Genomic DNA, 26,741 nt, shown 5'->3' on the forward strand with positions numbered 1-26,741 from the left:
ACTATAGAGGCGTCTCGTTAGAAAAAGAGCAGATGTGGTGGTTGGTCACATGCAGGAAAGACAACATTTGTACGTTTCCACGAATTTCTTCTTTGGCTCTGAACACAGAAGAACCACAAACGAATCGTTTTCTTTGTCAGGTTAAAGGGTAAAATGAATTTAGGTCAAAGTTTATTTCAATGGACATACAGTGAAACGAAGTGTCACCTACAGTACATCCACAAAGTATTCAAAGAGTTTAATTTTTGCAACATTTCATTATGTTCATTTCACATGTTCATAAGTATTCATCGCCTTTGCTTAATACTTTGGTGAAGAACCTTTAGCACCAATTACAGCTTCGAGTCTTTTGAGTACGATGTTACAAGCTTGGCTCACCTGTTTTTGGGCAGTTTCTCCCATTCTTCTTTGCAGTACATCTCAAGCGCCATCAGATTGGATGGGCAGCATTGGTGCACATCCATTTTCAGATCTCTCCAGAGATGTTCAAGTCTGGGTTAAGGCTGGGCCACTCAAGGACATTCACAGAATTGTCACTCCTTTGTTATCCTGGCTGTGTTCAGAGTTGTTGTCGTGTTGAAAGATGAACACTTCCCCCAGTCTGAGGTCCAGAAATGCTCTGGAACAGGTTTTCATCAAGGATGTCTCTGTGCATTGCTGCATTCATTTTTCCCTCGATCCTGACTAGTCTCCCAGTTCCTGCCACTGAAAAACATCCCCAAAGAGTTCAATCGGAACAGAGAATTTTGTTTCTCGTGGTCTGAGAGTCCTTTAGGTGGTCTGCTATGTGCCTTTTAGGGCTAAGGCCCTTCTCTTTCGATTGCTCAGTTTGGCTGGCTGGCCCAATCTAGTAAGAGTTCCAAATGTCTTCCTTTTATAGGTAATGGAGGCAACCGTGCTCATTGTACCCTTCCAAAGATCTCGGAGGTCTACAGATATTTCTTTGGACTTCATGTCTTGGTTTGTGCTGTGTGCTTTTCCAAATCAAGTCCAATCAACTGAATTTCACACAGGTCGACTCCAATCAAGTTGAAGAAACATCTCAAGGATGATCAGTGGAAACAGGATGCACGAGAGCTCAAATCTGATTGTTACGGCAAAGGCCATGAATACTTGTACATGTGGCTTTTCATTTTTTATTTTTAATACATTTGCAAAGATTTCAAATAAACTTTTTTCATGTTGGGGTCATTATTGGTTATAGTTTGTAGAATTTTGAGGAAGCATCGGCTGCCTTCCAAAAAGGATCTTAGGAGAAGAGGTGTTGATGTGCATGTAGTTGGAAAGGGCTACATAGTAATCGCTAAGGCTTCACAGTTTGACATATTGTCTGTTTATGAAAATCCGTTTTTACTCTGACTACTCACCATAGAAGTGGGCTCCAAGCCAACATCACTCCAACGGCACAATGCAAAAAGCTCAGTAAAATAAAAAAGATTAGACGGATTCCCTGGGTTGGCTAACATCTCTGCCAATGGTCCCCAAAGCCAACATTGCAGCACTCCTCCAGTTTGCCAAGGACCAACTCGATGCTCCACAAATTCAGAAGAACCTCGGTTGCAGCAGGACAATGACCCTAAACACTGAAGTAAATCTGCTACAAAATGGCTTCAGTGACACAAAATCCACCTTTTACAGCGGCCCAGTCTGAACCCAGACCTCAACCCCATGAAGAGCAATTCACATCAGCAAGTTCTGAAAGAATGGTCCAAAAAGTCCTGCTGAACATTGTGCAGCTACAAGAATCCGTGTTAAAAAAGTGTTGCCATCACTTCTTTCATCTTAGAAATATTGTGTTTGTTGATATAGTTGTGACTTTGGTGAAAATCAGATCACATTTAAATTTATGCAGAAAACCAGGAAATTGCAAACAGTGCATTTACTTTTTAATGCGACTCCTGCATCCATCCATCCTGTAACCGCTTGTCCTGTTCAGGGTCACAGGGGCCTGGAGGCTACCAAATCTGTCATTGGGCTAGAGGTAAGGTCCACCATGGACAGGTCTCCAGTCTATCTCAAGGCCAACACAGACAGACAACCATCCACACTCACACCAATTTAGAGTCACTAAAGACAGTGAAGAAATACAGAGCCGCAAAGGTTGCACACGAAATGTGCTATCATCATATCAAAAGAAGAAACATGGGAAATGGGAAATATCTAGCTAAATATTACATTTCATTTACTTTAAAATTACATATTCCCACCGTTGTTCCGTAATATGAAATGTGCGATCGTATTTTACGCAAATAGAAACAGTTTGCTGAACTAGTTTCTCCTTGAAAGAGCAGCTCCATGTTAAAAATGTGTTTATCAATTATCTTTGGGGGGGGGGGGCTACATTAGTTTAGCAGTTTATTGGAATTAACTGCGAGGCCCCTCAGTTATGAGGTGTGCTGCCTACCTTTGTCCAATCTTCATCAAATGTGAGCATGTTCCTGTAACAGGCTCCGGTAAACAGATTAAAAGATCGGATGCAAAAGCTGCATTCAAGAACATGGGAGACATCCAGGCTCCGTAGATGTCTCCTTACACAGCATTTCTGGGTTGCAGCAAACCCTTCGTGGGTCAGCCAGGATGCCATCGTGTGCGCGTCAGTTATTCAAATTAGCTCCGCTTCAGAGAGCGGAGTGGCCGGAGCCATGTGTGCTCTTGACATTACGCACTGGCAGTGTATCCCAGCACCAACAACTGGCAGTGAAACCCAATTCGGTTCACGGCTTCTACTTTTAGACCAGGAAACGAGGTAAAAGGTTCAGAGGTCGTAGAGCCTGAAAGGCAACCGCGACTTAAACAGGTTACTGACATGACCCGAGTGAAGCGCAGGGCACTGACATTCATGTACTGCTGAGCAGGAAAGAGAAACCACGCGAGACACTGTGCAGTTTTTTGGTTATGTTTTTTTTTTTTAATGGAATGTATCCTTTCGAGGTATGAAAATAGATCTCATGTTGAAATAAGAAATTGGACAGTGACTACAAAGGGTGCAGCTATAACTGTGTTGGTAATGATAGCAACAGGAAGGCATGTCAGAGAAGCATCACACCAGTCACATTAGATAGAGGGCACAGATATCGCCCTGTGTGGGAGATGACTGCAACACAGAGGCATGTGTTGGTTTGGCGGCGGGGAGAGAGGGGACCGTGAAGGGGAAAGAGTCCGGGCAGACAGGAAATATCAGGAGCCTCTGTGAAATGAATTGTAAAAATAAAAACACAAATTTAACTCCGGTACATGGCGGCAAGAGGTGATTTCTGAGACCTTTGCCCGTCATTTTTCCACTAAATGCCGCCCCTTTAATTTACTATCACTATGTTATTTAATCCATTCGTAAAATTTTTTTCATGCCTTGCAATTTCTATTTTCTTTTTGAACATTTCTCAGAGGCAGAGCTGCAGCAGCGGAGACAGATTGAATGCGACTGGTTGCAGTAACAGTAAAGCTCAATGGGTTTGTGTGTCTCTTTTAGCATAGTTTAACTAGGTGCCAGGCTTGATTTGGAACAAATGAAGTCAGAATAAAAAGTCTCCAGCATTTGAGATACTGACAGGCTAAAACGTGTTCATGTTGCACGCACAAAACTGTCCAGCGGCCATTGTGGAAACTGCAGGAAAATTAAAAAAAAAAAAGTCAGAAGTATTGTTTTTTTTTTAAATGTCTTTAAAGCAGCTCAGCTTCTGAAAAAGTCACCACCTTAACAAAAAGTCCGCTGTGCATTTCGCTGAGGCCAATAAGCGAGAATCTTACTCAGATTTAAGACTCACAAGAAAAACACATCAAGCACTTACAACGTATTATGTAATAGGTACAGCAGGTATCTCATCATAACACCATCTATCACACACACACACACACAATATATTCTGAGGTGTAACACTGCATGAGAGAGAAATGATTCTTTGGTTCAGTTGAAAATGAGAGCATGGACGAGGACATTTAAACTGACCTCACTAACCTACAGCAACCATCTGAATCTGATAACGACACATGAATAATGCTTATTTATGAGTAACTTGTAGGCAACGGAGATCCGATTTCCTGTTCCTCTCTAGCAACAACCACACAGAACATTCATCAACAACATAACATTTTTTATAGAAAATATATATATATATACACACATGTAATAAATAAAGGACGAACCCATAGCCTGGTAGAATACAGGTGTTTTCTCACATGCTTTTTGTCCATCAGTCTTTTGTGAATCAAGTCTCTGTATTGAAAAAGGTGACCAGGGCGCTGGTCTGCAGAGACCACTACATGGAAGAGAGGGGGGGGGTCCTCCTGGAGAATGGAGCTCGGCGGTGAAGCGGCAGGGGGGGAGATGCAGCCCAGGGGCGGGGGAGGGGATCGAGATTCATCCTTTAGCTGAGCGTCCAATTAACCTGCGGATGCAATCAATTAGACAAGACTGCAGACGGATGGTTCCTAACACAGCTCAACACAACAGCACAGGTCAGGATGTGACCACAGCTCATGCTGACACTTTATTCTGCGAGATTGTCTTTACAAGTCTGTTACTAAGTAAAGAGGAATTACATTGTGGTGGGAAACTCAATCCCCTTTGTGTTCACGGAGTCAGTTTTTGTGCCTGAAAACAATCCCATTTAAAAAGCACACTAGCTGGTATTGGTCTCCAAAGACCCTTCAAATTGGTTTTATTATTATTACTCTGTTCTTTTCACTGAACACTAAACTGCATTTTGTTGCCAAACTCCTGGACCTCAGACCCTCAGTGATAGCTACAGCCCTGCTCAGCCCAAGGGGCAAATATTACTCATATATACCCAATTTTATGCATTAATACCTCATGATAATGTAATTATTTGTTAATGTTTTTTAACTTAAAACGCAGCTTTAGCTTCTTAAATATGATGGTGGGAAAGGGGCGTAATAATCAACCATCAGCCTTCGCTTGCACCGGATATAACAAGTGGCTTTTTATTTTACTTCATACCGGGGAGAATCAGCAAGGTGTGTAGTAAATAGGTGGTCAAGACCTTTTGGGACGCTCGGTCCGTTCATGTTTTGCTGGCTTGAGATCGCTATGTGACAACAATGGCCATGTGCCCAAGAAGAGGCCCACGTGTATGGAAATGTGTTGTCAAACCAAACAGCAGCAGCAGCAGCAGCACAAGAGCCGCTGGAGCGTTAAGTTGGACTGTAAAGCAGCAAACACGTGGCTCTGATGTGACACGTTTATAGCTGAGACTGCGCGACAGTACAGAGGAGAGTAATCACGCTAGATTTCCTCTGCGCAACGTCGGAGATTCACACTTACGCGCAATCGCATCTTTACGCTTGGTTTTAAGGGCGCGTGTTTTGCAAGTGTTCGAATCCTGAAGTTTACAAATATCTAAAATCGATAGTCTCATATTCACCTATTGTTATATAACTCAACACGCGTTTCGTGGTAATGAGGTGACGTGCGTAATTATTTTTATCGGTTTGGACCGAGAAAATGTCCTGGATGGACTTTCAGTACATTTTCACCACCAGAGAGACGTAGGGGGGTGGGGGCAATAAGCAGAGGCCTACACCAGGGGCTCCCAAACTTTTCTTTACGCCAAATAAATCCACGTTTTGTACGTTTATGTCCCCTTTTGGAAGAATATTCGCTCAGGGTCAAACCTGTGGGGGAGGACGGTTGCCTATAAAGGGAACAGAGGTCCTCGCTCATGGTATAAATATCCAGGGAATACAACAAAAATAAAAATAGGTCCTTAATTTGCGAGGGGATCCCCAGGTGGTCCATGACCCTGGGGATCCCTCCCTCTGTCTGGCTTTTTCTGTAGCAGTCTTACCGCTAATGGCGCACCAATGTCCACGGGACTCGCCGCAGGTCACGCAACGTTTGGCGAGCTGCGGACCGTCTTCTGACCGGGCATCTGCACCACAAGCAGCTGCTGCTTCTGCCGGGTGGACTTAACGGCGAGGATCGCCTGCCGGTTCTTGTACTGGACCATCTGCAAGGTGATCTCCGCGTTCCAGCCCTCGTCCTGCGGGCACCTGAAGTCGATCTCCTTCCCCTCAGTCATGACCACCGTGAAGTAGATGTATTTGCCCTTCCTCTCCACGCAGTCTACCGTCTTCATGTTAGCGAAGTGCAGCTCCTTGACTTTGCCCGTGTCCCCGCCGCCGTGGTGCGGCTGATGGTGCTGCGGGTGGTCGTGCTGCTTGGGCGGCAGCAGCAGCACGCCGTCCTCGGTCAGGACGCAGTGCTTCTTCTTCCAGAGCTGCAGCAGCCCGTCGCTCCGCTTCTCCAGCAGACCTTCCTTGAACACCCTTCTCCCGTTTTCCAGCATCTTTCACCTGGACGCGTCACGCTTCCACCTCCCTGCGCTGCTCGATTCCACTGACGGATGGGCGGCTGTTTTATCTGTGTGCAGGTGAAGGCATGAGACGCGGCTGTGACCGCGGCGGCGAGTAGTGCGCGATATAGTGAGGAGGCTGCCTGGCTGGTCACAGTGTGTGTGTGTTGGGGGGGGGGGGGGGGGGGGGGGGGGTTTGGGGAGGTGCACCGCCCCCTTGAGTGGCACTAGTTTCTCCAGACAATGAAAACTAATGAGTTTTCCCATTTTACCAGCCTCTTGGTCATTTTATTGATTCATTAGTGTTAAGACTTGGTGGTAAAATGGTTTTAAACACAAAAAGAAAACACTTTTTTTTCCTCCTTTCGTATTATCCTGTGAGTTCAGCGTCGCCACAGCGGATTGTTTTGTCCACATGTTGATTTGGCACAGTTTTTACGCAGGATGCTCTTTCATACTCAACCCTCCACATATTCCTACAGGGTTAGGACCGGCGCTGCGCGGCGGGGGATGGGGAAGGGGCGTCTTGCCATGTGGTCGGGAAGAGCGGGGCGAGAACCACCGACCCCTTTTGTCGGTAGGCGGCCACTCGACCAATTGAGCAACTGCCGCCCCAAACACTACACTTACACTATTCAGTTTTTTTCATCTGTTCGTAGTATAGAAAGGTCGAGTCTACTGTAAAGTGACAGTAGAAGGCAGCATTTATGGAGCCATTTTAATTTTGATAACTTCTGTATTTTAATCACTTGGATGATTCCCACCACTAGTGCCGGAAGGTTTTCCCTCGCATTATCCAGTGTTTCCACCATGGTCACCTCTGGTTTGGGGTCATGTAATCCAGTCTTAATGGAGTCAGCGGTTTCAATCACACAGCAATGGCGCCCTCTGCTGGTGCACAGCTGTTCACTAAATGTTCCAAAAAAAAAATCCACTTCCAGTTATGTCAACATTTTTAGAAGATACATCATTAGGTCTGATTCCCCAAAAACATGTAAAGACAACACCTCCGCACACACACACACACACACGATACTGCTAAGAAAAAACGACCATATGAAACATGTTTTACCAATTTATTCATGACCATACACGTACAGTTATTGAGTACATTAGTATTTTGTAGCATAGAGTTTTTGCCTTGACAACAGCTGCTAAATAGGACCCTAAAGAACCCTTTCACATCCTTTTCCCAATGAACATGACCTGAATACTCCCTGCAGAATGAGAAGGAGCCTGACTTTTGCTGCTCCAAACACAACCAACATTTGGCTGTTTTCTCAACTTAAAAAAAAAAAAAAAGGCATTAAGAATGACCTGGGGAGGGAGGCAGGCAGGCTAGGGTTTCCTCTTGGTCCCCCCTCCTGGCTTGATCCAGTATTGCTCTGACATGCTTCTCTGGTCTTGCAGATAAAGGAGGTTGGGTAAGGAGGGGTGTGGGGGTCATTGGCCACACAATGGCCTTATCACGCTTCCCCTCTCTTTCACAGTGATAGGAATGAACAAAGACCTCACAGGCTTGGCCTGAGGTCCACGAGTCACCTGACCAGTGACAAATTGGCGACACAAGAGGGGAAAAAAGTCAAACCGAAGGGAATAATAAGGTTTAGGTTAACCCAACACGTTGACACACTTGCAAACCCCGGTTAAGACGCTCATAGTCTGCTGCACTACATTTGCCCAACCCTGTTCCAACAAAGCTGAACTCAACCGGTTACTTAAAAACCACATTGTTCAACCCGATATCCACAGAGCAGGGTAAAGGCACCTCCCTGTGCCACTTTTTGGCAGGGAGGAGGGGGTGGGGTCAAAGTGCTGCTCACAAGGAATACTTGGGACAGATAACCAATGACAAGACACCACTATTACACCACACACTAGAGCCAAATGTTAAAACAGCTACACCACTAAGTCTACAAGGAGCCTGAAGCACTGGATTACTGGAGCTTTAAGGCCCCAAACAGTCTCATCCCCTTCATCTAAATAAATGTCTGGAATGTTCAAGAGAGTTGACCAGGCTGTACCAAGACCTGGCGGTAACCCTCTGACAAAAGTTTTTCAAACTTCATTTGTTAATTTAGAAGAGTTCGTCCAGTTAGTGATAAGTGGAGTCCCTGATTGTGCCAGCCAGTCTGTATACTGGAATGTATGAAGAGTGGGAAGGAAAAAAAAAAAAAAAGTGGCACAGGAAGTGGGGAAAATGAAACGTAAACTCCGGATACCGTGCTCAGCAAGATTAGATAAACTGGAACGGATACCCAAGATGCCAGTCGTCCATCTGTCCCACATCTAGAGCTGGAAATGCTACAGTGCTTCTACAAGTGCTAAAGGCCCCGCTAAGGATATAAAGAAAATAAAGATTTACCTGGGACAACCAGACAAGACCAAATAAGAAACTTTGGTAGGTGAAAGAGGCGGAAGAGGAAGAAAGGGGGTTTTTGGAGGGGTGGGTAATATTTAACATTACCATGATGCTGTCTAAACCACAGCTGTTGTCTAAGAGCAAATACAACAAAAGACTTCACAAGAACCCAAACTAGTTTAGCAGTGAAGAAACATGTTCATGCTTTAAATGGGATTTTCTGTCTCCATATTTCATGTATTGTACAGAGGAGGAAGAGAAGGAAAAAAAACACAGGTCTAGTAAAATACTATGTATAATGAGCTACACAGCTCCCAGTATATTACCGTAAGTTTTTGTAACAAAAATCTTGAAACCTTTTCAAATTCGCTACCAAGAAAAATACAAAAACATTATAAGGCGGTAAGTAACTATTTTTAAATTTTTTTATTTTTTTTAAATTTTAGAAGCCGTTACAGTGCAGTTTATCTTCAAGGCAGCCAGGTCAGGTTTCACTGCTGCTTGCACTCTGCTGGGGGGGCTACATCCTTCTGTAAGAAACCACAAAAATGGGGGGAGGGGGAGACTTGTTAAGACAGAGACTACTTAAGACACATTCAAAACTCCATCATAAAAAAAAAAAAAAAAAAACCTAGTCTACACACAGCTATGCTATTTCAAGACCTGAAGCGTTCAACAAGCTTTTAAATGGTTTGTCATGTTTGAGCCCACAGCTACAGTTGGATACAAACCACACGTATGAACACGACTGATGTTACACAGACTATGGTTACTATGGTCTGACTACGAGTCCCATGTCTTCAGGTAGTCCTATATTGCCCCCCTGTGGGGTTCAAAGTCTGAGCAGGTGTGGAGAGCTACACAGTGGCTATATAGGATTAAATTGCCAACTAATAAATTCAGTAGTACAAAGCAGTGTCACAGGCTGTTTATATTTACAGATTTAAAAAGAAAAGTGGTTCGGCAACAACTGCCAGAGATTCTTTAAAATAAAAAAAACCCTAGCTTTGCAAACCCGCACCTACCGATGAGCTTGAAAAATTCAGAAGGAGAGATTTCAGGAGACAGCTGATAAGGCCTCAGAGGTTTATGCAAAATACTTCTGACAGATTGTGAGCATCAACCATATACTTGAGATAATTGCATATTTGGACAATAGCATTGAATGAGACACCTGCTCAAGGGGCTTATTTTTTGTGCCGTAACCTCAGTCAACTTGGCACAAATCAATTAGCTGCCATAAAGTGCAAATAAACAGGAGTAGACAGGGTGGTGAGGAAACCAAAAACACCCTAACGCCATACTTGTAATTGAATGTAGCAACTATTCTTTAAAAAGTCTAGTGAAGCATATTTTTGCTGCAATCATATTACTAATGATAACCAAATAAGGTTTTAAAGCAGGGGTCTTAAACTCAAATTACCTGGGGGCCGCAGGAGGTTCCACCTCCATCATGTATTTATTTATTATATACAAACAATGGGATGCAGCCATGGAGGTGTTATTTACTGGCTTTTATTTTCTATAATAACCCCGTGGATTCAGCGGTACGTCTGAGCCTACACCCATGTTCCGTTGACTAAAGTTTCTCTGATTGCATCAAGCCCGGCCGGCGGCCCGCCCCGGAGCCGTATGCTCTACTGTGATTGGTCGGTTTGTTCAGATCGAGCTTGCACAAAAAGGAACCTTCCGCACACACGACGCGGTAAAGTGCCGTTCATTTAAAACTTGCGGGCATTAAACATTAAACTTTCATATCGTCTTGCGGGCCGCAATTGGCCCCCCGGGGTTCGAGTCTGAGACCCCTGTTTTAGAGCTTTGGTGGGATTTGTTTTATATTGGTAATATGCCAACTATTAGGGTGTATTGTGTCACGAAATTCCATTCCAGCTTTAATGGCAGATGAAAGTGGAAAGTATAAACCCATGAACAAAAGGAACCAATAATTTTCAAATGGATACTGAAATAAACATCTCTAAAAGCACAGAATTCATGGCAGACAAATCCTCACCCTGGGGGGGGAAGGGGGAATAAAACGAAAATTTGATTGTGGACTTGAACATGGTGGAGGTAGGGGAAATAAAGGCTGGAGTAGCTTCAACATACAGAAATGATACAGGTGCAAATGCAGAGCTCACTATGGGTTAGACTTCAAAAAAATAACCAACCAACAACAACAAAGCAGCGGTATTAGTAAATCAGGAGGGTGCAACACAGCAACGGGGGGGGGGGGGGTTGTGTGTAGGGTCTGGGGTGGGTGCAGAGATGACAAATATGAGGAATAAGTAAAGCCAAAAAATGAAATGGAGGAGAATGGGGATGGACGGTAGGGGTGTGATAGTAAGCTGACAAACTCACAAGCTGTACCTACCAGGACAGGGTTATTTTTCTACTGTCACCATTTAAACCTAGTGAGGAAAAATTTAAAGAGCAGCTGACAAAAGATGCCAAAGTGATCGGAGATGAAGAAATATTAATGAATAGGAGGGAAAAAAAAAAAAAATAATAATAAAACTTGCAGAATACAGAATGTCGGCCTATTTTCCCAGCAAAAGAACAAACAGAGGTCACGCTAGTTTATTACGAGCAGCGTCAAACTTAAAAACTGCCCCTATAAACTTAGGCCAAATCACGTAACTAGCACTTTGTGGTGCTGCTAGCACTTAGCTTTCACTGCCTTTCTTGTGTTACACACACAGTGGGTCGTTGACCAGCTACACCAGCGCCATCAGGGAAGCAGTGAAGCATAAAATAGCAGTGAATAAATTGAGCCTACAGTAGAGGACCAGTTATTAGTCTCCGTGCAGTTGCAGTAACTCTCTGCAGGCTTGCATTTCACTGCATGTGGGCTTTCAATCAAGCCACCGACTATTATTTATGGACTCAATTGTCTACACAAATGCATGCTGCTAAATAAGACTAATATGTTAGTATCATGAAAACTGTTATCTTGGTGTTTCTGTAGGTTAACCTTTTGGTTTTAGCAACATGTCAGACTACAATGAAAAAAAAAAAAATACAAGATCTGGTTAAGAAATTCATGAGCAGAGTCAGTCATATCAGGACCACAACAAAATAAATGCAGAAGCAAATAAAAGCTGGTGTAGAATGAGATGCATTTGACAGCATGTAATCTGTATGTTGACATCCAGCTGTTCTCTACTTGTAGCCCAGGTTCTCACTTTAGTAGCCTTTAAAAACTCATTAGCGGTTGTGCATGGCCTCAAGTCAGAGATGGTGTCCTGAGCCAACAAACTGAGAAGAGCTGACTATGGTCTTTCTCTGACATCAGAGAACTTTAAAGTGGAAGAGTGTGTGTGTTTTTTTTTGGAGAGACGATCTCACCTTAGGATCATAGTCTGGGTCATTCTCCTCATCAGCCTCCTCCTCACCTTCCTAAATACAGTACATACAACAACTTCAGTCTACTGGCTTCAGTTATGCACATTTTTCAGTACATGGAAACCATAGATCTCTTTGGTCAGTCATTTTCATGAATCACCTTACCTCATCATCTGCCTCCTCCCCTTCTTCATCATACTGTAAAACACAAAGGATAAGCTTTAAAAAAAAAAACAATTGACGTGATTTTACCCCATGCAGTTATGCAAAAATAAAAATCCTGACTGGCAAGCAATCTGGGAGCTGTCAGTGAGCTTGCTACAAAGCCTTAGGATTTTAGTGGGTCTAATTTGGCAAGGTTCACTTAATTTTAGCTAAACTGAGGAAAGAAGCAAAACTTGAAATTATTTTGATACTCACATCATCATCATCATCCTCTATGGCCTCCCCAGTGAAGTAGAGCACAGCCCGAGGTACAATACGCTCACGGATGAAGTGGCCAATTTCGAAGTCCGCTGCCAGAATTGCCTCAGAGTCCTCATCCTGAAGAAAAACAGTTTGTTCAGGCATTTCCTGTGTTCCCTCTAAAGTTGCAGTACATATGACTAAAGTATTAGGTAGACAATTATCAGGCTTCCTTAAAGAGTAGAATACAAAAAACATGTCACATGAACAAAATGCATGAACACTTGTCAGTATCCATCTTATGTTAAGTTCAATAAGTGTTGATTAGGGATATTTACTTACCAACTCTCCATTTTCTGGGACTGCAAACAAAAGAACAGGTGACGTTAAAGCTTGCACAACAAGGTGGCACAAACATTTCAAACTAAGCCTGTGATATTTCTCAGTCTTACCCTCTGGTGGGCTAAAGAAGTTGAAGAAGGAGTCATTAGGGACCGTTTTGGTGACTGTCCTGACTGTGCCACGGCCCTTGTGCTTCTGTTTCTTTTTGATTGTTTTCAACGTTACGTTCTTGCCCTTTGTCCAGTCAATTGTGCAACTGTAATGAGGGGGGATTAAAAATATTAAAAACAAAAGTCAGTGACAAACATTTTACAGGTCAAGTCTGAATGACATGCTGCATGTGTTTGTCGTGCACTCACCCTGTGCAGCACATAATCTCTGGTCCGTCAAAGGAAAAGGGATCACTCTCGTCAGGTTCTGACCTCATCTTGTAGGTCTTTGACAACACTGTGTTTGTGAAGAAGTCATTGGGCTCGAAGTGGAACTCTAACGTGAAGCTCTGAGGAAGACCGCATGTAATTACACAGTTTGTAAGTTAACCCGTGTTTTAAACTGTGCACACAGGTGTCATCATCTGACTCACCATGGGTTGTCCTGGTTCTGAAAATTTGACTTTAATATCTTGTAAATGTTTAAGGATGGGCTCATCGTGTTCCTGAGGAAAAGGATCAGCAGAGCATTAGAATGCCATGTAGAACACCAAGCGGCAGTAGGTATTTGTTTTAAATTCCATTTTGTTTGTCAGCCAGCCTACGAACCACTTGGCCAGCAGGTGGAACCAAACCCTGATATCCCATTGCTGGGTGCAAATACTGTGTGACCCATTTTCTCAGCCCCTCCTGCAGCCGTTGGAACCTACCTGCAGCATGTCACTAAGCAGGTCAACATTTTTGAAAACCGTTAACCAGAACTCAGGGATGCCTTTGGGGTCTTCCTTCTCTTCATCCTTCTTCTCCTCCTCCAACTTGGCCTTCTCCTTCATTTCCTCCTGGTTGAGAAACATTTCGGCTTCAAAATTAAGCTGCATTCAACATTTTTCTCTTCAAGTAACACCAAATAAATGAGGAACATGTCAGCATCTAAACCCACAGACAACTTTGTTTTTCGTGATTAGAGCATGCAGGTGTATACATCACCTGTACCTGCTTACTTACTGTCAGCTCTTCCTCCTCATCTGCCTTCCAATCACATTCTTCATCTGTGGGCTCATACACTGCTTTTACTATTTCACTTCTCTGTGAAACACATTAAAATAAATCATATGCATCATTGTTCTTCTAGAATTTCATAGGAGAATAAGGAAAAAATACATTTTCTGACATTACTAAACCATTTACACACATTCCCTTAGGCTCTGCTAAACCAATATCAAGATTTCCTTGACGTTTAAAGACATTGCGAAAAAAGCTTGACTTGCAGCCTCAAATTTAACAGTTACAGAAAGATACAGCTGAAGTGGCATTTCTGCTTAGCAATATAAACTATGACAAGTTGTGGTTGGAAGCAGAAACCTGAGTGATTGGTTTTATATTTTGAGCTCTAAAAAGGATCTGTGGCCTGCTTGCTTCAAAGATAAGTCTGTGTGTGGGCTGTTTTGACTGGATGTACCTCAGCACAGCAGCATAAACATGCTGCCTGCTCAAGACTTTGAAAGGATGAGGGTGATCATGGATTTGACAACATTTAGCAACTGTTCCATGTTCTCGTGTCCAGCTCTCAACTTGATCAATCAAAAGGCGATTTAATGAAGACTGAATTAATTTATCAAAACACATGCACCTGCATTAAAGACATTTGTGTGCATAAAACGGTTGCAGAAGTGCAGTAGCAAGACTCAGTCTGCATCTTAAAGAGTTTTTAAATAACGTACTTTGTCGAAGAGGGGCTGGTAAAGCGCTGCATACTTTCTCTCCAGTTCGTGTACTTCTTCGTAGAACTTTGCCTCAATGTGGGCACATTTGACTTGCAGGTTCTTGAGGGCATTTACACGTCTCTTTACAACCTTTGGTAAACTGGGGAATGACAGACATTCAGAGAACATATGAGAACAATCCTGGGAGGGAAAAATAAAAAGGCACAGATTTTTGGTTCATTCAGGTTGCTACGTGTGTGGGGGGGGGCGTTTAGACCTTTTGAAACCTAAATATGTATATTCATCAATTTGTAATCATGCTCCTTTGCTGTCACGCTTATAAATAAAGAAGAAATGTGCTTAATAGCAAGCAAATGCTTTAGAAGTTGATCTGTTCTGAGCTGCACTCTGATCTCCAATATGCAACTGAATATTAAACTGAATCTATGGCAGGATCTGTTGTTCCCAAAGTTCCTAATCATTCAACAGCATAGTTAAGAAATTAGGTTTTATTTGTACATTGATTTGCTGGCTTATGCAAAGGGAGAGATTAATGCTGTGGTTCCTGAACTGCATGTTGCAGTGAGTTCCTCAATACAACTTAAAATGAGTAAGCTACTAAAGCTAATGAAAGCACTTTCTAAGACTTGTTAGATTTGACACCTTGAATTTTGCAGAATATTGAACAAGTTAATTTGACATGGGTTTTTTTAGCGTTGAGAGCTTTGGTGAGACTGCAGAGTCAATTTTCTCCGCAGTACGGTAAATTAAAACCCCGCTCTGCCCTGGCAAGGCAATGCATGCATGGTCCTAAGTGCAGGGATGTTTAAAATGGTCTGTTGTTAACTGCCAAATACTTGTTGATTAAAGAGCTGCTTGCTGATGGTTTTGCAGAGAGTAGAGGAGCAGTGGAGCTAATGCTTTCATTTCTGACAGCACAACAGTCTCAGGATAGGGTTAGGGGTTAAAGGCAGGTATGCAATTTAAAAAAGGCACTAATCCAGCTAGCCGAATTTTTTTTAACCCATGACACAGAACACATGGTGCTCAGCCCAATGTGCTCCATGAGAAACTGCTTTGGCCATTTGCGTTTCATTTTACTGCAAATCAGGGTTGTGCAATTATTTACAGCTTGGCAATTATGGCTTTTAACAATTATTAAAAACAAAAAGTAAAGTTCCCCTACCCATTTAACAAAGATGCTCTTATTATAAATCCAGTGAAGCTCTTTGTTCTACATGTGTGCGTTTTCACCTCTCGCTAAAAGATCAAATGTTTAGTTTAGCCCAAGAATTTCCACGTCAAGACTGTTCACCTGTTCGTAAAGACTGTTACAGTCAATTATTAGCCACAGAGGAGGCAGATGACCAAACCGAAAATAAGAGCAATTCTTTAAGTCAGTGACCAAAGGTGGATTCTGGTCCAGGCTCGGCCCCAAAGATTCTTGGGACGGGACCACGAAGTGTATGACATTAAGCATTATTTTAATGAGATTGTGTTAGAGGTGCAGCTTTGACACCTTGGCAGAAATTTGTGGGTCTCTCTTGGTCTCAAACTTTGCTGTAATTTATAGATATCTAGGCTCAGGAGTAGACAAAGGCAAGTCATTAGGTTATGGTTGATTCAAATTAAGGCGAGGTGAAATGTAAACGCACTAAAATGAATGAGGGGGCCAAAACTTTAGAACCACCTCTTAGACTTAACTCCAGTACAACTCTGTCACCCACTATGACCTCAACAGCAAACAGTACAATTATCAGCTTTCTGACAGTTTCAACTTATAAATTTTTAAATTGTCTACTCCTAAGCATTTGCATCTAATACAGCTAAACTGTAGCCAAGTGAGTGAGAAGCAGGCTCTGGTAAAAATTAATTTGACACAAAGTCCCAAGATGAGTAGACAGCAACACATCTGTATTCATGCTACAACATAGGAAGTACAGAAATAATGCTCTGCTTGTAAAAAGTTATCAGATAAAATCTCTGCACCTGGAATTGTTGCATCAAGAAAAAAAACAAAACATTTATTTTTCAGGTGAATTGTATCTATTTAAACTTCAAAAAAAATCATTGCGGAATCAAGATAAATAATTGTGATCGCAATATTGCACAAAATAATCTTGATTAGCCATAATTGAGTACATTAATCTGGGGGTAAACACTCATATCCTACCTGCTGCATGCGGAATTGAGATAATATTTAATAGATATCATCTGTCACAGAGTGGCATGTTTCAGAGGACACCATTTAAATCTCATACAATCCACCACCTGCTCTTGTACTCTCAAGTTACCTCTGACCAACCATTTTCTTTCCTTTAACAGAGAGTCAATGAAATTGAAGCCTAACAGCTGAATCAAAAGGGTTGCTGACTGGCTGCGTGTTCAGATGAAGGGACGTTTATAAAACTGCAGCCATTTTTGTTTTTTTTCCTTATTTCCTCTGCTATTGTGATGGTTAAAGGCTGCCACACAACTAACGACAATGTTGATTAGGAGTCATACAATTTGGTTTGACGAATGTTTGGACATAGTTGGTTCTGGTTAGTGATGAAAATAACTGCACACGGGCTATTTAAACATTCTAGTCAACAGTGTTAAAACCACAGTTCAGTGTCCTTTAGAGCCACGATTTTGCGGCTTTTATTGCCCTTTTTCCTTTGATGCACAAACTCTTTAAGTTACTGGTTGCCACCTTATTTGTTTTGGCAAAGGAACAGGTGTGTGTATACATATATCTCTTGATCTCTCTATAGATCGAGTGAGACGTTCTTTTTTACTCCTAAATGAGATTTAAGATACCAGGCAAACTTTGGTTTAAATATTTTCTGTCACAAATTGAACATGACAAATGTACTGTAGAATATTATACAACCATTTCCAATAATATAGGCATCTTTAATAAACTTAATTGTCAATTCTGACCTGTCAAAAGCTCTTAAGTTTTACACATTAAATTTGTTGACATCTCAAAAATAAAATTAAATCCAATTCAAAAATATTAGTTCTAAAACTAAAATCTTAAAGCGTTAAAGTTTTACAGGAGAACAAACAAAATTTTTTTTGGGTTGGTTTCTAAATAAGGTAGGTTTTAATACAATATTTAAACCTGCCTAGTCTCTGTATTGGCTCAGCATTGAGTGTCACATTAAATGTTTGGTACTTCTGTGCATCCTCCTGGACTTTGGATTCACTTGTTTTTCATTGTACTGGAATGACTGTAGGGCAGAACTTCACTTGGATTTGATTTGCATAAAAACGTCACTGCTCCACAAGACAGTCACCACTTAGAAAAGTAATTATGCTGCTAAGTAAGGTTCTGGACAAGCAAAAACATCCACCTACAAATCAAGTGCCCGTGAGTTATTACAAACTACAATTGGTAGCTCACAGCAGCTGCGCAAGTTAGTCAAAAACTATGACAAAACAAATTCCATTTAGTTTTATACTGTATTAAATATCAGAATGTTATACTTTAAAATGGCAAAAACTGTAGCTTTGACCCGCAACATGATTTTAACTCTGCTTCCAGTAAAATTTAATGTCAGATGTTGGGGGATAGTCAGCCACTGTTTAAATGCAACTCCTTTCTTTAGTATCCTTACAGAGGCTGAACATCTGAACTATCCTGCAGCCGACTGTTATAACAGCAGAATAAATGTGCTTTTATATTAAGGTTAAAATGAGCCCATCTCTCACCTCTCTATATACCCTGACGGTGAGCCGTTCAGACCATCCAGCCTCTCCTGCAGCGCAGCCAGGATCTGTGGATTCTGCATCATCTGAACTGTCAACTGACGAGCTGAGGACACAGACAGAAGTGAAAACACGAAGGCAGACAAATTAAACTTTACGTAAAGTGCTTGTTTATAGTTTGACAAGAACTGGCCTGAGTGTGAGGTCAGTTTGAATTAACACTTTGTTAAAAAATAAATTTAAAAAAAGCCAAGTTATGGACCAGGAATCATCTGAACAAGAACGCCTTTTTTAATTGTGTGTGCAGAGGAGTAAAAGTAGTTAAAGCCTTCTGTCAACTGTCACCCAAGTTTAATGTGTCTAAGTTTAACGTGACTGTTTCCTGCATACTTTTAGGTTTTGAAGTAAATAAGGTACGGACGGAATTAGGTCTGGTTATTAATGTGTATACTGCCAAGAGCTGCAGAGACAGAAGAGGTGGCAGTCAGCAATAAAGGGTGCTTGTTTTGTGAATCCAGACAGATGACAGATGGTACAATCCAAGTGTCCAACACTATGCTGGCACCTATCAAGGCTCTGTCAGATCACTGCTGGCAGGTGAGAAGATTAGACAGAAAGTCACTTTTTGTTGGCACGTCCTGAGCATTTTGATTGTAATGTGTTATCAGCTACCATAGATCAGCTGTCCAAGACTCTGCATCTAGTCACATAAATACACTCATGCTTGACTGATTTCACAAAACACAATGGCTGTATGCTTTGATAGACAAGACTACTTTGAAGAATACACCCAAGATAAACTGCCTTTGTCATCGACTTCCTGTTACAAAGAGTGTGTTACTTTTGTCTCACAGCGGCCTTGATGTGTAACTGTGCGATATGTTAGATTTATTAACAATGATTTGTGCTGCATGTTAACGTTGGTAGGTTCTCTGCATTACTCATGCATTTCTAATCTCACTTCGGCTTCAAGAACTCATGTAAGTATTCTTCTGAGAGTGTGGTCGCTATGACAGATCAGTCGTACGCGGCTAGAAAGAGACTGTATTAAGTCTGGCTCTTAAAAGAATTCAATCTTGCTAAAAATAGAAGAGGCCAAACAGTCATCTATATCCATCCACAATGAGTTAGGAGCAGGCTAATATGAGGAGCCATCTGAATCATTCGCTGCGCATCAAAGGACACATTAACAGCATCCACATCCCAAAATAAAACAGATTAGTGCCTCCTAGCACTTGACAATTGAAAATCATGTCATACAAATAGCTGCTCCGTCAAAAAGGCAGAGCCACACATACTTCAATCCACCAACTCACTACTGAAGGAGTCAACATTCATTGGCACACTTCACTCTACTGTATTTTGTAAACTTCACATGACCAATTTAACCATAAATACCACCAATTACGCCATTTGGTAGTTCTAGAGAGACCTACCTTTGCTGTTTTCATCTTCTCCTGTCTCCTCCTCTTCAACTTCTTCCACATCCTCCATATCTGCCATGTCCATCTCAGCCTGGTCTTTGCTGCTCAACAAGACATAATGTTTAGGGGAAGAGAAGAAGAGGCGGTCAGTTAAAGCAAACACTTTTAAAAATATGCCAAACTACTTCTGGTGTGTTTGGTGAGACTGCCAGCAACTTTTGTCACGATCATTTCAGCAGGGAGATACCAAACCCCTTTAATTCTATAAACATAGATTGGTGAAACTAACACAATGCCCTGTGAAACTTGTCTTAAGTACTGAAAGTTCCGAGACACCTTTAAGTAAAACAAGTGCACATTTTGAGTAAACAGACTGCTTTTAAAACCAATGCATGCTAAAGAACATCAGGTTATTAGTAATAAAAGCTTTTTTTACCCATGATGCAGTTCTAATCACTAAAACATGACGCCCTACTATAAAGATGCACCACAGATCGCTTGATACTGAAGACGTAACAATTTCAGCAGTAGAGCCTCCTCTTCCTGTCAGTATGCAGCTCAAGGTGAGATTTAATAATGTGTGTGATGGAAACTGCATCTATCTGTGTTGGTCCAACAAGAGCGATGCTCCAGCGGTTGCTCAACGTTAAGGTTCATTGCACAAATATTGCGAGGCGACATTTATCAAAGTGTGATAAAGGGCTCAAGGGAGAACCTGTTTGACCATCATAGCTGTGATATCACAGCAGGAGTTCTTTTCTTTTAAGGGTTTTAGAAACCTAGAACGTGTAGTGTTTACAGCAGTAACTGTTAGATGTACTTACTTGTCAATGTCTGCCATTTTAGCTGAGTCTCAAGAAATGCTGGAAGAAAAAAGAAAAACAATTATTAGTTAGTAAAAAAAAAAAAAACTTTTATTTTTAAGCAAAATGTGATTTATCAGTAGATATAACAGGATTAACAAATAACTCCAGATGTCAAAACTATTACAAAATGTAACTTTCAGTTGGCCTTACGGCATAATGGAAAATGAACTGAATGCTGCACATACTGGAACCAAGGTATGAAATCCGAGTCAAAAAATGTTTCATCCATACAGTAGTTCCAGCTCTGTACATACACACGAGAAATAATAGATAATTCACTCGAAGTTGCTGTGAGAGTTAAAAAGGTCTGAATGGCGCTTTTCTACCTACTGGTACTCAAAGCGCTTTACAGTGCTTCTCATTCACACACCGATGAGGGAGAAACCAAGTTGGGGTTCAAGTGTCTTGCCCACTGACACTGTGGCATGTGACCGGAGGAGCCAGGGATTGAACCAACAACTGCGGGATTGGTAGACACGCAACAGTCTCCCCAACTGCCTTGAACATGAATGGCCATTGAATCCTATGTGATAACTATGGTTCATTTTATTGACCGGTGGGAAATAAGAATTGCTATGGCTGATAAGTCAGAGATGTTACATTCCTTTACACATTTTAGTCAACAGTTCTCTCTGGCAGCTTTTATCAAGTGTAATACTCTTTAATATAAGTGTACCATTAGAAGTGTACATTTTGACACTTAAAATTTACAGATATTCTGATTCTGAAGTGAAGCCAAGGCATTCAACTTAAAATTTAGGGGTATGACAAAATGTGCCATTAAAAATTTTGGAGCAATTTTCATACATACAAGTTTTTGGTGGCTCATTAACATTGGAACAAATTGCTGATAAGCAGTTGCATGGCAAAGCTCAGATTAGAGATTCTTTGGACTGATGAAACCCAGATTGACTAGCACCAGATTGATAGGTGAAAATAATTGTGCTACTGGTGAAGAGTATGAAAAAAGATGGAGAAGCTCGTGGTCCAAAGCATGCAACATCATATGTCCAACATGTTGGAGGCAGTGTTATGGCATGGACATGTGTGGCTGCCGATGGAAATAGGTCATCAATACAACCAGAAACCTAACTGTTGATACAAGTTGCACCATGAACTTAAAAGTGTAGGGTTATACTCACTGGTCAGATTCAGCCAAATAATGCAAAACTGATAAGATGAGGAATGAAAACATACAGTGAAAGCTACTCGAGAGTTTCTCAAGACAAACAAATAGGATATTTCTCATCGGCCAAGTCAGTCACTTATTCAACCAAATAGACCAGATTTTCACTAACTAAAGAAAACAATGAAGGGAGAAAGCCGAAAAATTAAGTGGCAGCTGTAATAAAGGCTTGACAAGTCATTTTGAGGGAAGAAACTCAGCAATTGTCCAAGTCCATAGGCTCCAATCTTCAGTCACTGACTAAACTATTTTCATCCAGGTAATAAAGCCAATGTAAGAAAGAATTAACATAATTGCTCACAATTTATGAGCCACCAAAAATGGGTGTTTGTATGAAAATGGCTGCAATTCCATTTAAACGCCACACTTTTGTAGAGCACCTTGAATATAAGCTGAAAGTCTTGATTCTGCTTATATTTTGAGTGGGGTGCCAAACATAAAAAAAAAGTATTGTTTCAAAAAAAACTTGTAAATGGCACTAGGGTGTCAGACCTTGTCTCTTCCTGTGCATTGGCTTTAACAGTTGTAACACGATACTAAAAAAGTGGGGTGGAGGAGTAAATTTGAAATCTAGCAAATGAGCAGCTCATCAGTACACTGCAAGTCTTTACAAAGGTTCCATAAAATCTGCTGTACATCGTCACAATCTAGAAATTAACAGTACACAACGACTTGGTACCTTTGAACAATAAAGAAATTACCCCCCAGAGTGCAGATTTAGCTGTTAAAGCTTAACTAGAGTAAGAAAATATCAATCTTTGTGTTCTGACATCACTGTATGTGGATTTTTCAAGACACTGAAATTACTGAATAAGAAAATAAACTTTTGAAGCAGCTCCTTATCTCTAAATCTGAGTGAGGATAGCGCTTAGCCAAGTGTCCATCACTGCAGCAGAGGGGGAGCAGACAGCTCAGGTAAAGTCAAAGTTACTCCTTAACTTGACCAATTAACATTAGTGCTTGTTTGGGTACTGACATAAAGCAGACAGTCCCAAACCAGACAGGACCCTGTAGCTGTCAGGAGAGCGTCCCCATCAGCAGCAGACAGTAGGACAGATCAGTGAAGGGACTGATCTCATGTTTATTTTTCTATTACAGTATTTAAACTAAAGTAGACTGAAGTGCTTACTGAGGAAATGTAGATTGCAACAGATTCCTTTAACTTAAATGAAACAAGCTCTAGCTTTAATGATATTGTGGAGACACTTCATATTGGTCTGTAAAACACAGATTACCAGTTAAGACTGGCCCTTTCTTGGGAGGGAGATATTACCCTGCAGTGCATACTTTGAATAATATTGAAACAAATGATTATAAAATTATTTACAGAAAATTCACTAAATTGCTATGTCATACATTACTTGAAAAATAAAGCTTAATGGGAAAACAATCAATAAATTGAGATACAAAAAAAATATATAAACAATCGTTAGGTGCAGCCCTAAATACTAACCAACCCAGACCAATGATGTATGTTGGGACAGGCGTGTTTAGAGAGCTTCCTACAGTAGACCTGCTAGCTCTGCTCCAAAACAAGACCCCACACAGTAACCCTCAAATTGATCATAAATGTGCTAGTGACTGTCATAGCTCCCCTAGACTGCTTCTATTTCCAGCAGAACAATGGACAGTATGAAAAGGCTCTAGGTTGCCAACCATGCTAGACAGACAGCTCCCACAATTTCTCGTTGCCCGTTTAAATATGCTGAGAGCACAAAACTGAGTGACCCTACCATTATAGACTACAGGTAATTAATCCACTCCCCCCTCTGATAAAACATTTCCCTGTATTCATTACACAGTTTTCATTTTCACTATTTATTTGCCTCATTTTGATCATAAATTTGAACTAAGTGTAATTAGCCTGACCAACCAGCTGAGCACTGGTTGTAAGAAAGGCAATTGGGCAACTGATGGGTGATTAGCTACCTCCTTTAAAAGTCATTATTGATTAGGAATACACACTACAGGCACCTCTGTTAACAGTTTTACATTTCAAACTATGGTTTGTTTCGAGCTTTACTGTACAAGATTCAGCTCAGTCCTGTTGCCAATACAGTCACATTACATCCTGGATGTTATTTTCAGGACAAACCTACTGAGATTATATCCTAAGTTTCTGTTCTATGCATTCGTGGTTTTAACAGCACCAGTTAAGTTCAGATACACTTTAAATACTAGTTTGGGATTTCATACATGTATATGACCAAAATGCTGACTAAGCAATGATAAAACATTAAAAAGACCTAATCCCCCTTTCCCCTCATTTCATTTTAAATCAGATGTTTGGCACGCGCCTTTTAGTGGGAATTAAAAAAATAATTTAAACTAAGGATCATCTGAAAACCAGGCCACTGTTCTTTATATGTAGTTTATCGGATTAATCAGACGATGTTGATTAGCGGACATGATCATAAATCTGTTGGTTGTTTGAAAGTCATTCTGTCTATTTTTTCCTTAAAACTACACCATAAATTAAGAAAGTGGCTTAAGCTACAGCAGTTATGTTTACTGAAAAGACTTTAAAGCAGGAAACAAAACACAAGTGGACTTCAAGCTACTAATTGACTGAACACACCCGATTTAGGTAATCAGCGTTGGGTAGCACATTGAAACCAACAGCCGCTGCCCTCAAGGCCCAAAGTTTGCCACCCATGAAATATGTGATCTACTCAACCAAGTCCCCCAAAAGGTAATTATTAAATAAACAAAAATCCCACAGAAAATCTGAATGACATTTCAATCAAGTACAGAACACTGTGGCATGTTCCAGCTGGCTTTTCACCCTTTCTGGCTGCTAACTGCATTCACCTGTCACTGCAGGAGTAAAACTTAGTCTTAAACATCTTTTAATATACTGTCATTGCACAAAAGGCGATGAAAGTTGTTTTTAACACTTAATGGACAAAACCCAATAAAGGCGGCAATGTAGACAAACTACTGTACTGGGATAATAAACTAGCTTTTCCAGTGTGTGCATGTGATGTCTGTGAGCAGACATGAGGACATATACTTTACATGTCTTTGGTTAAGTTTCTATAATATCTATACAAATCTTTGTCATGACATTAAATGAGAACCACCATCACCTGAAACCCAAGGGATGACTCCTATTAGCCACATCTGGTAATATCTAGCAACATTACAGCTCTAACAGACTCAGTTTGTACATGCTTGGTACATACGTACCGTACAGAAAACCTTTTAAAAAACAAAGCATCAAAAATTTACTTGGCAAATGTCATCTCAGAACAGTACGAATATTACTACTCGTGGCTAACTTTGACCGAGCAAACTGATTGAAGCACTTTTCCTTTCTAGGACAATACTTTTCCCTAATCCTTCCCAGCGACCACGTGTTGCGTGCTCCAGTCCAGCAAACCATCAGTGACTGACAAAAAGCGCTGGGTAGGTGCCGCCTGCTCATTCCCAAATGCCACATTTTCAACTTCGTCTGGCACGAACCAGCTCGACCACCCGTTAAGCCATTAACCATGCAGCGTTAACCAACCTCTGTCCCCTCCCTGCCTCCACCAACAAGACTCGCCTGGCTTGTAAACAGGCTAACTTTAGCCGGCCCGGGCGGTCAATACACTGACTCAGTGTGCGCGGCTAGTTAAGCTAAGTTAGCTTACGTGCTGCTAGCTTCGTGCGCACTACTTCGGCTGAGCAAGTGGGAGGAACAGCTCCGACAGACGCGGTGCTGTAGCTAAAAAAAAATATGGACCAGTTATGAAGTGGCATCAGCGCTCCTCTACGATGTTTCAACTAGCTTTAGTGCTGAAATATTACCGGCTACCCGGCTGAACCACCCGCTGTGTGTATATGTCTGATGTGCAGAGTCCCGTGCCCACTTCCCCACCCTGAGTATCATCCTCCAAAAAAATAAGGTCAAGTACAAAAATACACGACAGAAAGACACGTGTCAACAAATGGGGAAAAACGCCGACAACAGCGGGACACATCCGACGTTTTAGAGTTTTTTATTAACGCAATGTTTCTTTCGAAAGCACAGGAATAACGAGCATGGATGATAACCGGTGTTTTATTGTGTTTTTAATCGCGTGTAGCGTTAACACACATCATGGTGGAACCAGTCTCAATGGCTGCTGCCAGTGTCTGACTTCACTAGTAGCATTAGCAAAGCGGGAGCAGCCTTCTCTGTCCGCTGTTTGCTAAAGCCGACGAACTGAAATTTAACTTTTTAAGCGACGCACAAGTTTGGGGCGTTGGCGCCGAAGCCATTTCCAAGTCCTGTCCCTTACCTTCGCTGTCTGTACGGAGGCTGGACCGGCTAGGCTGCGCTGCGCAATGAAGTGCTCCCGGGGAAGAAAGCGACTCCGCTCTGATGGCGGTAAAAGGGAGCGAGATCCCGCCGCCTGCGCTCATATACATTCGACGTAATCACGTAAACCGGCAGTCGCCGTGGCAACGCTGTCGATGGGAGGGGCGCCGGCGAGGGTACCAGCAGGCGAAGAGCGACCATCATCTCCTTTCCTCACCCACTTTTCTCAATGAATTTCTTTGCATCTCCTTCAATTTTTCGTTATTTTCATCTTGCATCGTCATTTTCACCAGAATCAGATCTAGTTGTAATGTCCAAACAGTTTCCACATGTATGGAATTTGTCTTGGTGAGTTGTTAAGAGACAGTTTTTGTAAATACAGACATACATTATATATTGGTGCACCCTGAGATTAGAAGTGTTAGAAAGAGCAGCCCTTCGAGAGTTGAATTAAAGTTTTTAAAATGTTACCTGGCCCCTGTCGATGAGGCCAACAGCAGGAAGAAACGATTTTTGCAATGTAAGGTTTTGGTCCTGATGGTGATGCTTACTGTGTTCAGTATCATAATCTTCTCACTATCGTCTCAGCATCAGCGATAGCAGCTCTACCGTCCACATTGTTCTAACCACCCGCCTCATCTTCAGTTTCATCAGCCATAGCAGAATAATT

The 26,741-nt window shown here is 41.6% G+C and overlaps 2 protein-coding genes across 6 annotated transcripts; both read right to left on the bottom strand.

Annotated features, from left to right (window-relative positions):
• Window positions 1-120: 120 nt before the first annotated feature.
• Window positions 121-6,459, bottom strand: phlda1 (pleckstrin homology-like domain, family A, member 1). 3 transcript variants are annotated; one of them, XM_067490008.1, is made up of 3 exons: window positions 5,805-6,459; window positions 4,122-4,385; window positions 121-3,187 (listed from the first exon to the last, which is right to left on the bottom strand). In XM_067490008.1, the coding sequence occupies exon 1, from the start codon at window positions 6,303-6,305 to the stop codon at window positions 5,844-5,846; it is 462 nt and encodes a 153-aa protein (XP_067346109.1). In that variant the 5' UTR covers window positions 6,306-6,459; the 3' UTR covers window positions 121-3,187; window positions 4,122-4,385; window positions 5,805-5,843. The 3 variants fall into 3 exon arrangements, with proteins under 3 accessions (XP_067346109.1, XP_067346110.1, XP_067346108.1); XM_067490009.1 differs by having other exon boundaries at window positions 122-3,187; window positions 4,177-4,385; XM_067490007.1 differs by having other exon boundaries at window positions 122-3,187; window positions 4,144-4,385.
• Window positions 6,460-7,373: 914 nt separating this feature from the next.
• On the bottom strand, window positions 7,374-26,200 carry nap1l1 (nucleosome assembly protein 1-like 1). Of its 3 annotated transcripts, XM_067490013.1 has the most exons (16): window positions 26,052-26,200; window positions 20,559-20,597; window positions 19,747-19,835; window positions 18,314-18,416; window positions 14,633-14,774; window positions 13,905-13,997; window positions 13,622-13,750; window positions 13,346-13,417; window positions 13,122-13,261; window positions 12,873-13,018; window positions 12,763-12,782; window positions 12,436-12,558; window positions 12,181-12,213; window positions 12,019-12,069; window positions 11,045-11,081; window positions 7,374-9,203 (listed from the first exon to the last, which is right to left on the bottom strand). In XM_067490013.1, the coding sequence occupies exons 2-15, from the start codon at window positions 20,573-20,575 to the stop codon at window positions 11,076-11,078; spliced, it is 1,164 nt and encodes a 387-aa protein (XP_067346114.1). In that variant the 5' UTR covers window positions 20,576-20,597; window positions 26,052-26,200; the 3' UTR covers window positions 7,374-9,203; window positions 11,045-11,075. The 3 variants fall into 3 exon arrangements, with proteins under 3 accessions (XP_067346114.1, XP_067346113.1, XP_067346111.1); XM_067490012.1 differs by lacking the exon at window positions 11,045-11,081 and having other exon boundaries at window positions 13,917-13,997; XM_067490010.1 differs by lacking the exon at window positions 11,045-11,081.
• Window positions 26,201-26,741: the final 541 nt, after the last annotated feature.

The sequence above is a fragment of the Channa argus genome, chromosome 21 (assembly GCF_033026475.1).
Source record: "Channa argus isolate prfri chromosome 21, Channa argus male v1.0, whole genome shotgun sequence".
NCBI lineage: Eukaryota > Metazoa > Chordata > Actinopteri > Anabantiformes > Channidae > Channa > Channa argus.

Bases quoted from the DNA above. Each gene is read 5' to 3' on its own strand.
- phlda1 (XM_067490008.1), bottom strand. From the start codon at position 6,305: ATGCTGGAAAACGGGAGAAGGGTGTTCAAGGAAGGTCTGCTGGAGAAG.
- nap1l1 (XM_067490010.1), bottom strand. The intron at 14,775-18,313 runs GTGAGAGATGGG...GTCATTCCCCAG, and splicing joins CCGTCAGGGTATATAGAGAG to TTTACCAAAGGTTGTAAAGA. The intron at 13,418-13,621 runs GTAGGTTCCAAC...CCTTTTCCTCAG, and splicing joins TGCTTAGTGACATGCTGCAG to GAACACGATGAGCCCATCCT.